Raw genomic sequence first — 12,950 nt, forward strand, 5'->3', positions numbered from 1 at the left:
TAATGATTACATACTGATTGGTACTGTTCTGCCCCTGATACTGCTGCCGGCCACTTGGGTTTCTTTTCGTTGATAAAAGGGGGTGGCTGACAGGCTGTGTTATGTGGCTTGAGCGCTACCGCCAGTGCCCTCCTCCTCCGGGATAAGTGTTCATATTAGAGTTAGACGAGACTTGATGTGTTTTTGTATTGAGGTACTGCATTTCTCCAATTACTCATATCACATAATCAATACGAACCTCGGCCAAGAAGCGCGTAAGGCAAGAGGTACAAAACAAAACATAGTTCGGCTGTGCCTCATACCTCCACCTCAAAGATCAGCCTCGCCAGAGTGATGAAGTCGACAGGCGAGGCTTCCGACTGATATCATTGGGGCAAAGACAATGTCCATACTGATAGGTAATCGACCCATGTACCACGTGTGGGAGGGATGGATGAGAACCAAAGGGCCACAACCACAGTCCAACGCTCAAGTCTTACGTGGGACTGGTGAGACACAAGACCGATGTCGAATAGATGTTGCTGAAGATGATAACGTGTTCTTCCTTGATTCGATGTCCCAGGTATTGGGTCAATACATGCGCTGGGCTGAGCCTCCCAGTCAGGCGCCATCGGCGAACGACCTCCAGTGCTACGGCAAATGGATGGTGAGATGTAAGACGTCAACCAGAGACAGGCCGCGTCAAATACACCCCACCTTGATGAAGGAATTCTTTTTTACGAGTCCATTCGCTGTACTGTACCACACCATCCGGACACACCAAGAGTCTCCAAGAACGCACGGTCTGCAGAATGAGCTTTAGGGAGCCAACAATGAAGGCATCGCCAATCAACGTGTTCAACAAGGTGAGTTTTCTTGCGAATACGGTGAGCTGAGTATGCAACTTGGTTGGCTGGTACTCGCGGTCCCTCGCCCTGCCCACATTGGTTGGGTCTTGCTGCCCAAGCCAAACAGAGCCTAAAACCCCTATTGAGTCACCATAGCGTGAAAAAGCGGTATGTGGCATGGATCAGGGGTCCGTTGGCAAGGATACAGGACGATAACGCGTCAGATTGTCGAAAATAATTGGGAGAAAGCCTGCTCTGTACCATCTTGGCTTACACGTAAGGAGGTATCCGTTACACCGCTTCGTATCACAGGTAAGGACTTCGCAATATCGGATGCGGGGCGCCCTTAGTCTATCCGACGACCTATCCTACGAATTAGGGACGACTGACGATTCATAAGATTCCTGCGTGGCAGTGTTTCTCATACCACGAGGCTTCCACAAAATCTCTGGTTCACTATGGACTTGGAAATTAACACTTGTTGAATTCAAAATCTTGTGGGTCAGCACCCTCCGTTGTTGCGAGTCCTTATCATGTTCACCCATCGACATTTCCTATTCTTGCCCAAGACTAACCATTTTCTAATAGTGGTGCGTTTCTTGAGGTTCATGGGTTAGAATACATCTCTCTACAAGTGCAGAGGGGTGGCCTGACCTTGAATAAAGTTTCCTTGCGTTCACTTCTCCTTCACCAAATAATGGTTTCCCCCATCACCCCAAAGCTCTTTTCAGTCTTAGGATGGCCTGAGTGGCTGCGAGAACCCCCCTTGGTAGGCGAACCGGTCCTACTATATCGAGTTCTTGCCAAGGGACTTCTGTCGACAGATGAACACTAGCGTGGCTCACAAAGTGATCGAAGCTTGAATGGTCCGAAGGTGTCAAGTTTGCACAGAATTGGGGCTTCCTGCTTATAACCGCAGAACTCCATCTTGATGGCAGATTTCTGAAGTTTCGGATCGAAAGCCAGCCTGAGCTACACGGTCTACTGCTGTGCTCGAACCACGCGTTGCCAATGTGGTCGACATGGACGCTGCTACGGCTGCGATCGAGGCGCTGTCCTGGTTTGGGGAAGTGTTTGACAACGAGGAGGTCGATTTTGGCGGTGGTAGGAGTCCTCTCACGCTTGTCGATCCGTTGTCCATTTTCATTTGGAGGCTGGTGTTGAAACACGCTCCATGCGCTGCTGTAGAGGAGAACGACAAAATACGTCGGAAGCGGATCGAATGTTGCAAAATAGTGCTATCACTCACTTCTCCTGGTCGTCAGCTTTGATCTCATTCCTCGAAGGCCTGGTTTTTATATCCATCAATCCGTGTTGGGCCTCTGGAAAGATCCCGTCATGTAGAAAGTGATTGGGCAGGGGAGAAGGTCTTCAGCTCCCCCTGAGCCCAAGCACTTAGAGCGCCCGAGCCGACCAGCCGTCATCCCCTGAGTGGGTGTGAAGCAACAACGGAATGCTTTGGGATCACAAAGTGAGCACACCGAATGAGTGGATATGCCTGCAGTAAGTCTAAGGCAATCAATCTTAGAGGGAACTCTTTGAAACCGATATACATTCAATACAACAACTGGCCGGCGGATGCAGCACACTGAATGGCGAAGAGTGCAGGACTCTAAGTCAACCGGCCGGCCGGTATGCTGGAAGAACCCTGTGCTACCTCCCAACCCACCTCGCCTCGTCCCCTTGCCCTAAGCTATCGACCCTAAGGGAGGAGTTAGGCAGCATCTCCTTTCCGGCGATTGTCCATCAACAACGCGAGACGTTGCAAAAGCCAAGAGCACATCTATTAGCTCGATGTATAATGGTCTCGATCGCTTGCGACGTCTCCTCGGCAAAATCACACGCGTTGCAAAGCAAATGATGCCTGACATTTGGCATTGTGGGCAAAGTGAGAGGCGGGTCGATACCAGGTCATAACACGCTGGCCGAACGGTCGTTGCCGGAGCTCAACGCGATGGTGGTGGCACTGGGCAGCCTTTGGGACCTTGTGATTGTGCTTAGGGGCCTTTGCACACGCCATCGAGGCCTAAAGACCGAGAATCTAGCGCTGACCATGCCTTGCTAGCCCGCCCCCGCCCCTCTCGCTACCAGTGGTCCTGTCATGACGGGTGTGAAAATGAGATGGTGTGCCTGCGGATTGCCGTCGCGGAACTGAAGCTTTCTCACGATCTTGCTATGCTGGCCACGCGTATCGATGAGTCTGTAGCCTGTCCGATCTTCCTGTCTACAAATACGACCAATGGCATAAGATAACTTCTCCCAGCCGCTGCATGTGAGCAGAAAAGATTCACTGTAACATTCGACCAAGAACCACAGCCAACGTGTTATTTGTCATTCAAAATCAGGCATCAATCATAACGCCATCCAACGAGTTCGTTGCCTGACTTTCAAAGTGTACTATCCGTGCGTGCCAACGCCTCGGTGGCCATGACCGCACAGCGTTGCTTTCCCCTCCCATCAAAGAGAGCCAGTCATCGCTTCCAGATACGTGATACCGTTCGCTGCCCGGCAATAGCATGACTGTAGGTTCAGCCGCGCACCATGCTTCCTGGGGGAAGCGGGGGCTAAGAGCCTGGGCATCCCGGGGTGGGGGGGCTCCTTGGGCTCGTTCAGGTCTCTACCTATGGCACCATCGCGGGCGAGACGACGGCCATGAAGATTTAACGGGGGCCAGGTGGCTCCAGTAGTCAGTCAGTGCATGTTTGCCGTATCAGGCGGTGATGTGATTGCATTTAGCCTAGCTCTTCCAGGCCTGAAAGATGCTAGGTAACTGACCAATGCTTGATAGTAAGGCGAGTAACCAAGATAGCTAACCTGCCTTGCCTACATTCCAGATCGATCACTGGAAGGCCCTGCGAACGGCTCCACGCAGAACTAGTGCAATCGCGTATGGCTGTTTCACTCCAGCCACCAAGCTTCCTTTACAGGCCAACCCCGGCCACTACAGTCAACAGAGCTCCAGATATAAAGATAGGGCGGCCAGTCGTTGCATGGCCTGGCTATGAAGCCCGTCAATGCCAGCGCCAGATATCCAATCGTCAACATTGCCCACTTCATGCATGAATGCATCAGAAGAGCCAACCACTAGCTACACAAGCCTACGATCAGGGATTAATACCTGGACTGGATCAGAAAGCACGATGAACAGCCTCATTTCATCACTTGCGCACAGCCGCCATTATATAGACGAGCTTCGCTTCTGAGAGAGCTGTTCAACGATGATCTTTTCCCTCGTTCATGTTCACCCAGCCCAAGGTTTTGAGCTAGTCTTTCCATGCCCGCAGGGTTGTCCCAACTTCAGAAATAACCATAGTGCAGGTGAGCCAAAGCTATCCTTCGTCTACAACGAGTGCGAGGCGCCCTGTGGAAGGTTTGAAATGCTGACCATGACGTGATAGGCAACATCGCACGTGTCGGAATTCATCTCATCATGGCGTCAGACTTGTTCGGCTCTGAGGTCCTGGAAGTATCAGCAGTCCAGTTGGACAGCCAAGCCCGATTTGGGGAACACACGCGCAGTCACCGTCAAGTTCCGAAGAACCTACACCCTGTGGACTCGCTGACGGCACATGATCCTGCGCGTCTCGTCAGGTCTTCATACAGTGTCCGAGTCAATGATGCGAAGGATTTTGCTTCGCATTGGGAGAACGAGATCGTCCCAATGCTTGCTTCGAGCCTTCCAACACTTCTTGTCGGGCCATTCTCAGTTGATGTACACACATATCCTCAACTCGCTTCGACTAACCCCCCACGACTCCTCGTTGTCACTTCATCCACCCGCGCCTCATCTCCTGCAAAGGAGATCATTACCAGGATGGTCGTAGATTCTCTACCTCTGCAATATCGTTCAGTCAAGCTGGAGTTCTGCCAAGGAACGATCGAATTATGCGCTAACCACTTGGGCACGGGTCCGGATGATCGAGACAAGCCATGTCAGCCACGGCGGGCTCAGTACATGTCTTGTCCTGGGCCAGGTGCTTCAATTGGCCAGACAGGCGATCTCAATAGCGCATCGCTAGGGGGATTCGTGAACCTTGGGGGACGGAAATCGGCAACGACCACTCGTCACCAGCATGATGAATCTCTGGGCTCATCGGCCGCGCCCTTTGTGGTGTCCAGCATCCGTCGCCACTGGACCAATTTTTCTACCAAGAGCCTTTCAGCAAACGCAACCTTCTGACAGTTTTCGGGCACGTATCGCACTGGAGCGATTTCGGATTTCTGAGGCCGTCTCTGGTCTTCTCAGGGATCTCTCAGCGCAAAGAATTGATATCCATCGAGATGGACTGGGCTGTGATAAAAATCCAGGGGCCGGGAAAAAAATGTCATTCCGACTCCAAGTTTCGCTCACGCAAGCGAGGGACACGTTGTCACGGACTTTGCCGAGGTTTCTGGCACAACAGAGGTCTACGGAGTCGGCCGCACTAGTGGCTACTCCTTGGCATATACTTCCGACGTTCCTGGGCTCCAGTACTTCAACGGCGGGTACCATCGCGAGTGGACTGTCAGACAACACGCACTCAACACCGTAGCTGCACAACAGCTCTCGGAGGGCGGTCTTGAGACTCTGTGCCCAGACCTAGATCAGATGAAGTCGACAGAGGAATGGATTACGGGAGGTGTTGGCGTCCCAGGAGACTCGGGGGCATGGCTCATGACCCGTGATGGCGATCGCGTTATCGGTCATGTATGGGCCCGGAGCACAAGTTATGGACCCATCAACAACCAAAGGTTGACGTACTTCACCCCTTTTGTGGACCTCAAGGCCGACATTGAGGACAAGTCTCAAAAGCACTTGTCTCTACCCGTCATCCTCTCACGAGCGCCAGCACGTCCTCCTGAGCCTTTGACCCAAATGCCATCTTCCTGGCTATTCACCCAAGATTCAAACGATCATTGGAGCCCCGTGTCTTCGCCCACATTGAGATCACAGCGGCTGCAGAGTCAACGCTTGATCAAGGAGACCACCCCCACAGCGATGATGACAGCTACTTCAGTCGTGAGCCCATCACGAAGGGCATCCATGCAACAACTCGTCCAACAGAATAGTTTCGCGCAGCACTGTCCACCTCTTGGCCCCATGTTCTCCGATGAATGTACGACCTCTGACTCTAGAAGGTCCGAGGTGCCATCATGGTCACTCGGGTCTTCGACAACTGGGGAAACGGATACCACACTCTGGAGAACACAGGATTCAGAGTCCCCCGATATAGTCGTCCCTGTATTTGACGACAGAACTCTTGTTCAAGAGCAAATGTCAAGCCAGCTTCGCAGGGCCAAGGCAGTCCCCACTGGTGATGAACTACGCTTGGTGAGGGCGATAATGGCCTTGAGCCAGGCGGCATGTATGGCTTAATGATTTGTTGCCCGTTTATTCATTGACTGTCTCCTGAATCTTCTGGAGTGTGAAAAGGGCAACAGGACACATTGATTGGAACTCGAATTTGGGGGCTGCAAGCTGACCTCCAACATGATTTTTCTTCTAACATATCTACCGACTTCGCTTCTGTCACGTTACTTTAGGTTCCCTGTCGTCTCAACGTGGCTTCCTGTGACTGGTTCGTTTTTCCAGCGGTCAATGATCGCCGCTTCAATGCTCAGTTGCGTAGGTGATGCATGCACTTGGTTAGACACTTCCTGCAAATTGTGATTGGGGGAAAGATAGATTTCAGCAGGTCGATTTGAGGTCGAGTATTGGATACTATTGGATCACGCTGGTTCAAATATAAGCTGAAGGCCTGTCACTCTAAGAATGCAGCTTGATTTAATCTGTGTGTTGATACAATACGTGTCCTTTTACCTCAATCGGATAGCTTTGCAACAGCAAACTCGCGGCTGTGTAAGATGTGCCATTCAGCTCTTCTCGAGCCAGGCAGGAGCATCTTACCGATGTTCCAAGATAATGAGTGTGATACAAAAGAGCTTTGAGTTCCTGTGGGTCTCTCCCACACCGTGCTCCAGTAGGTTGGTGAGGTTATCTCACGGGCATCAGACTTGACACAGAACGTCCATGGCTCCCCTACTGAAACTGATTTGATCTCTTCTCCCCAGCAAGCGTCAGATCATGTGCATGGAATCATAGAATGAAGATGCTTCATTCTAGACGGAGCTACTGCATTTAAAACAGGAACTGCTTAGATGTCTCCCAGCCCTGCCAGCCAAGCAGCATATGTATTTTCACAATGGCAGTCCAATGAGACCAAGGCTTGGGCGACGTCATCGATATCTAAAGACAGATTTGCATTCTGTATCCATGGTATACCGCAGGTGCTTCAAACTTTGCACGACGGCATCAGGTGTCCGAAAACCCCTGCGGAGCAACGGAACAGCGGGTTAGTTAGGGGCTAAGGACTGCGAGAACGAGTATATATAAGCTGCGGAGGCCCTCCTAGCTGCGGAGGGCCAAAATTCAGATACAGTATAACCTCATACATACGATGGAATGCCTGCGGAGCACGTGTGCAAGAGCTCTTCACTCTGCTCCATACCAAGCACTGACATCAGGGTAGACGCGTCAAGGAAGACATTGCCGGGGGCACTGCGTATATAAGGAGGACGCGGACGGCCCACATAAATGTAAACAGGCAGGTTCTAGATTCATTGCTTTCTGCAAATCAGGCAGCCGACAGCCATCTTAGGCGACCAAGACATTACCAATGTTCTATTGGCTATCGCGGTCTTGTGATCCCCCCCTCCTACCCCCTCCCCCACCCACTCCAACGACCAGCCTTGCGAAAGTTAGCCGGTATGCGCAAATGCGCAAATATCGTCACTGCTCGAAATACGCCACCTTATTGATACGGGTTGCGTTCATTACTAGCGTAAGACGTGGATTGGGTGTATCGTATCATGCAGCTAGCTATATTGGGAGTGCGGCGTCATCATGATGGGACTTTGGCTTTCCAGCCTGATGCATCATTCGGCGTCGGTATGACATTTCTCGGTAGCCGAGATTCGGAAAACAAATCATGTCAGGGGCCGAAACACCATTGGAGCTGCAGTTTTCAGATGGTCTCGGCGGTGGAAAGTGCAGACGGCCCAATGACGCCCGGTTCGGACATAGATAACTCACCGGTTGACTCTCACCTGTGGTTGGTCGCCGGAGCAATCCATACAGTTGGAATCCCGCTTTCGGTGAATAAGGGATGACGGAAATAGGCACATCTCCGAAGGCTGTAATTCTGTAAGCCTGTGATGAGACTCAAGATTTGGAATTGGAAGTTCGGTGTTGTGCTAGCGCTGATGGCCGTTTCAGGCAACGGCCCCCAAAGTTACCTAGGTCAAAGTGTTGCAACCACCAGGAAGAAATGTAATTCCATTGCCTTCTTCGCTGAGTCTAGCCTGCGTGCTTAGCTATGGCCATGAACCAATCCTCTACCGGCAAGCACGTCGTTGATTTACAAATGCGTTCCTTGACAGAGTAATTTGCACTTGTTTGACTGTTGGCTATTTGGACTTCATATTTCGTGGCTGGCGTTGAAAGGGTTCCACTGCATTGGTATGTGAGGCTTGTCCGATGCTTCGGTTGTGCCTGAGAGCTCTGAATACTAGGTTTGGTGGTTTAAGTGAAATGAGTTCATTCATGTGTATTTCTAGCTATTAGCAATCTTCGTTGGACTAGTATCGTCCCTCTCTAGTACTCGCTCGTGTGAACCCATTAATTAACCCCCTAAAGCAATGCTGCAATAGGTCCCATGCATGGATAGCTGGTCTTCACGAATGGTTCGGTGTATCCTACTCGTGCTCTGACTCTACTATCAGAGACCATCGTCGCTTATTCTAGATCAGGATGAATCAGTTCCCCCCAAAGAAGTCAACTCGACGACGAGTGGCTGTAGTTCCGGAAAGAACATTCCCCCTAAAAGAGGAGACCCATCTACCCTACAATGAGATGTCTCCTGACAAACTGAAAATAGCCCGTAGTGACCAGTGGTTAGCCATACATGGTGAATAATAAAAAAAGATAAAAAAAACTAAATGAAAAGAAAACGTATACGAGCAGCGGCCCCGGTGGCGGCCGTTGCCATCAGAGTAAGAGAATGACGGTTGTGACCACTGTGAAACAGCACATCAGCGTGAGCAAGATCCAGATGTTTCCCAACATGACGCTCAAAGACTCGCCGGTTGGATTGTGGAACTCATTTGACCGGTATGACGAGGGGAACCATAGTCCAGGCTCAAGGTCACGTACCCATGGTTTGATCCGATGATGTCTTGTGAGGAAACCGCAGGTAATCAAGACTGGTCGTCAAACGACTAGCAGTTTCGGCTTGTGGGTTTTGTGCTGATGAAGCAATATTCGAAAAGGCCGTAAAGATGAGATAGGTGAGTCCGCACCCAAGGCGACAGGTACGAGTCCTCTTTAACGTATACAGTTTGTCCTTCGCGTGTGATTCTCGAGGCATAAGCTTATTCCAAGTCGTTGCACGAACATTGGTCTCGAGTGCTCTCGCCAGTACCGAGATTCCAACAAGTCCAGGAGGGTTGGGCAAGGAGAGTATTAGTCTCAAGACCTAGTTTTGGAGATGGAGAGTGATCCAAAGATGATGCTCAAGGTCCAGTTTTTCTTTCTGGCAACAAATCTCCCAGGTCATGGGGAGTGTCGTGTGAGGCATAGAGGAACTCCGTTGCCGGAGAACAGAGGATCTCGCATCAGAAATGCAAGGGCGATAGCGTGAAAGGTGTTACCTTCAACGTCCTCGTCGCGCCTTGCGAGTTGAGTTGGTTCGTCACAAGGTGCACAGGTCCAAGGATGCACCAATGTCAAATCACGGCTGTGACACAGTCGGTTCATCAACGTCCATCAGATCCGAGGCTTTTGCCGTCACGTCTTGCTCGTCAGTGGCTGTCTGCTCCTCCGTCATGGCCTCGTCATCCTCCGCCGGGGCGACCTGTTCAGCAGCGGCAGGAAGCTCGTCAATGTTCTCGTCATACTCGGGGGATACCGCAAATTGATGCGTCTTGAAATCATATTGCAGCCATCGCTCGTGCCGCGCAATCTGGCAACCAATCCACAATATCCGGATGCGTCTTTCCTCCGTCATGGACGCAACCTCAAAATACTTTTCGTCATCGTCGATCTTATCGTTAGAGAACCAATTGGGTGGAAAGTATGTATTGGTCCAAATCAAACCACGCATAGCGAAGTCTTCGGGTAGAGGGCGAGGCGACTCGCCCTTTATTGGCCCTGGGAATTCGTGGTCCTCAAAACGTATGGTGTTGCCAGACGCTGCAATGATAGTGTTGAGCTGAACTGATAGCAGCTTCCACGGAATGCTAGCCTCCAGCCTGCCAATGGTGTTCCGCGAACGTATGAGATGATAAATCGGAACGAGGGTTGTGTGAAGGTAGGCCAGGATGCTAGGGTCACCGAACCGGCGCCATACCACTCTGTGGGTTCGGTAATTCAGCTGGAGAGCCTTTTCAAAGCGATCATTATCCTCAGGCGTCTCCATCGGGTAGTCCGCCGACAGTTCGCCCTCCATCGCACGCAGAAGTGTGCTAGAGGGGTCACCGTAGTTGAGCAAAGCGCAGGTGTTCGAGATGCCGATGTAGTAACCTGGTTCGAGCCAGCGGCGGGAATACCTAGCAATCTGGATATCAAGACCGCCAATGAAGCTATCGAAAGCAGGCTGGAACCTCTCCTGCTCTGTGCCTTTGAAAAGGACAGCGTGAAGGCAGACGAAATGCATATCAAGCTCATGCAGGCGGCTGGACTTGCCGGACTGGCTAGTCTGTTCGGCCAGAACAGGGTCAAAAAGCGTCAAGATGGACTCACGAGCGCTCACAAAGGGAGTCGGAACGACCAAGGACTTGGAGTAGTAAAAAAGCTGGCGGAGAACGTTGGGCCGGGAAAGAATGGCCAGATGATGGTAAAGCCGGCCGGTCGTCGGAGACTTGTCGGATGCCTTGCTATACCAGAGACGACTGACGGCAGTCCAGACCTCCCTGTCGGCCATGCTGTCATCCTCGATGGCCATGCGATACCGTCCCAGGTCGCCGAGACACTCGATCCACGTGTCTTCAAACTTGGGGACAGTTTCGCAAAGGAGAGCCATCATGCTGTACGCCAGATAGATGAACGACAGCATGTGTTCGAGAGATTCGGGTAGCCGGTGTCGCAACAGCTCGAGAAAGGAGTGGATGCCGTGTCGCCACATCCTGGCGGGCATGGCGTAGCGCTCGGCCAATGCCCGCAGGGCGGTATTTGCCGAAGGGTGCTGGCTGGCCAAAAAAAAGTCGTGGTGTTCGTGGAGCAAGGTTCGATGCAGGGCGATGAGGGCTTGCCATTGCTCGTCATTGAGGGGGATGGCGCCTTCCTTTGTGTTCTGCGAGTTGTCGACTTCGATACACTTGCTTTCCACCATGACAAGGCCGGCGTAGATGCCCTTGACTTCGGCGACAAGCTGCTCCTGGCTGATGGGCCGTGTCTCTGGCTGTTTGATGATGGTGATAGCGTCGTCTTTGTTCTTGCTGGCGTTGGTGCCTCGAGCATCGTCCTGTGGTTGCTGGGGAGGTGCATGGCCAGAGGAGGAAGCTGGGCGAGCTGTCTTGTTGGTCGATGCATTGGACTGATGTGCCTTGCCCTTGGTACCCTGGGCATGGGTAGCCGTGCCTCCTCCTGTCCCTTTCCCTCCTCTACCCCCTGCTACCCCTGTCCTGGGGCTCGGGTTGGGCTGACTAGTGTCGGGGTTCCATAGAGTCCTAGTCGACTTGGGTCTCGATAGGTCATCAGGGGCGGCCGAGGCCGAGGCCGAGGCTGAGTAAGGGGGACGGGCCTTTGAGCGCCTAGGCGGGCTGTGCTCACCCGAGCTGTACCTTTTGAGACTCTGCGTGGGAGAGACCGGGGTCCGATCAAGACTGGCCTGTGGTGCTGGCGCTGGCGCTTGTCCGGGCCGGACGGAGCCTGATGCGGAGGCTGGGGTCACCTTGGACACGGGGACGGCGGTCGCGGCCTTGCGACCGGCGGTACGACCGTCTTCGGCCCGGTTTGTCGCTGCTCGGGCACCTGCGCGCGAACTTGATGGATTCTGTGCTTTCGACGGCGCAGCGTTGCTGTTCGCTCGTTTAGCGGGCGTCATGCGAGGGTTCGCTCAAGGAGGGGAGCAAACGAGGGGAGGGGGGCTGCAAGACATGAACGTACCCGCGGCGGTCGATACTCAGCCCCTCAATGGAGGCTGCGTTGTTCTTTTGCAGCGTTTGTTGATGATGTTTTCTCGCAATCTTGGCGCCGTCACCGTCGGCCATGTCACCCTCTTGCCCCATGAGGTCGGTATGTCTCTGGAAAAAATGTGCTCGATATGCATCCCATGTTTTATCCACCTCCTCGTTGCACAGATGGCAAGCGACCCGAGATAACGGGGGCTGTCGTGCAGTTTTCCGTTGATAATTTCTAAATCTCGCTTCAATCTCCATTGAGACGTGACCACAGGATGAAACTGCGAAGTAGAATAACTCGACAATCGGCGCAGGGAACGAGCAGCATATATGTATGTTTCGGTCGCAAGCGCTGGATATCTGTCTTATCCAGCGCACGACAGCAAGTATATGGGTGTTGGGGGCTGGAGTCGTGAAAAGGGCCAAAGTCAGTCGGGGATTGAGTAGCGCTCGTCTTGGATCTGCCCAGTCTTTTGGGGACGTCCATGTGTGGTCAGGTTCACTCCGTGTCACGTGATGATTGACTGTGCAATCAGACCATCGATTGGTCAATGGCCGAAGCTTAAAGAACTGATAAAACGGATAGAATGTATGCTGTTGATGTTGAGTCGCTGAATTGTGGTGTCCTTCTCGGGGCCAGTCTTACAATATAAGTACTGAGCTACCCACCTACCTTACGCTGCCTGAATGTTGGACCGCGAACTACCTTATGCCAGCCATCATGCACAGAAGGCGGTACCTTAGGGTAGGCACCTATTAGGCTTAGTGGCTGGCTGCCTTCTTTACCCATGTAAGAGCCGCAAAAACGGTTCGCACCTTGGCTCCCCACCTGTATCTTGGGGCAAACTCGCCCCCCCGCTTTCTGTTGCCGACACCACCTACATCCCTTCGCTCACTCGCCACGAGCTCCCACCACTATAAATTGTAACCGACCACGTCGAGCCTCAGTCCCTTGCTCGGAGCCGT

The 12,950-nt window shown here is 52.4% G+C and overlaps 2 protein-coding genes across 2 annotated transcripts; one reads left to right on the forward strand and one right to left on the reverse strand.

The window, feature by feature from the left end:
* Positions 1-4,257: 4,257 nt before the first annotated feature.
* Positions 4,258-6,310, forward strand: VDAG_01740 (uncharacterized protein; the record flags this gene model as incomplete). The annotated part of the gene is made up of 2 exons (XM_009657769.1): positions 4,258-4,940; positions 5,136-6,310. The coding sequence occupies 2 exons, from the start codon at positions 4,258-4,260 to the stop codon at positions 6,181-6,183; spliced, it is 1,731 nt and encodes a 576-aa protein (XP_009656064.1). The 3' UTR covers positions 6,184-6,310.
* Positions 6,311-8,398: 2,088 nt separating this feature from the next.
* VDAG_01741 (uncharacterized protein) lies at positions 8,399-12,074 on the reverse strand (the record flags this gene model as incomplete). The annotated part of the gene is made up of 4 exons (XM_009657770.1): positions 8,399-8,882; positions 9,019-11,422; positions 11,480-11,882; positions 11,971-12,074. The coding sequence occupies 3 exons, from the start codon at positions 12,072-12,074 to the stop codon at positions 9,596-9,598; spliced, it is 2,334 nt and encodes a 777-aa protein (XP_009656065.1). The 3' UTR covers positions 8,399-8,882; positions 9,019-9,595.
* Positions 12,075-12,950: the final 876 nt, after the last annotated feature.

This window comes from Verticillium dahliae, genomic scaffold, assembly GCF_000150675.1.
Source record: "Verticillium dahliae VdLs.17 supercont1.3 genomic scaffold, whole genome shotgun sequence".
Taxonomy (NCBI): Eukaryota; Fungi; Ascomycota; class Sordariomycetes; order Glomerellales; family Plectosphaerellaceae; genus Verticillium; species Verticillium dahliae.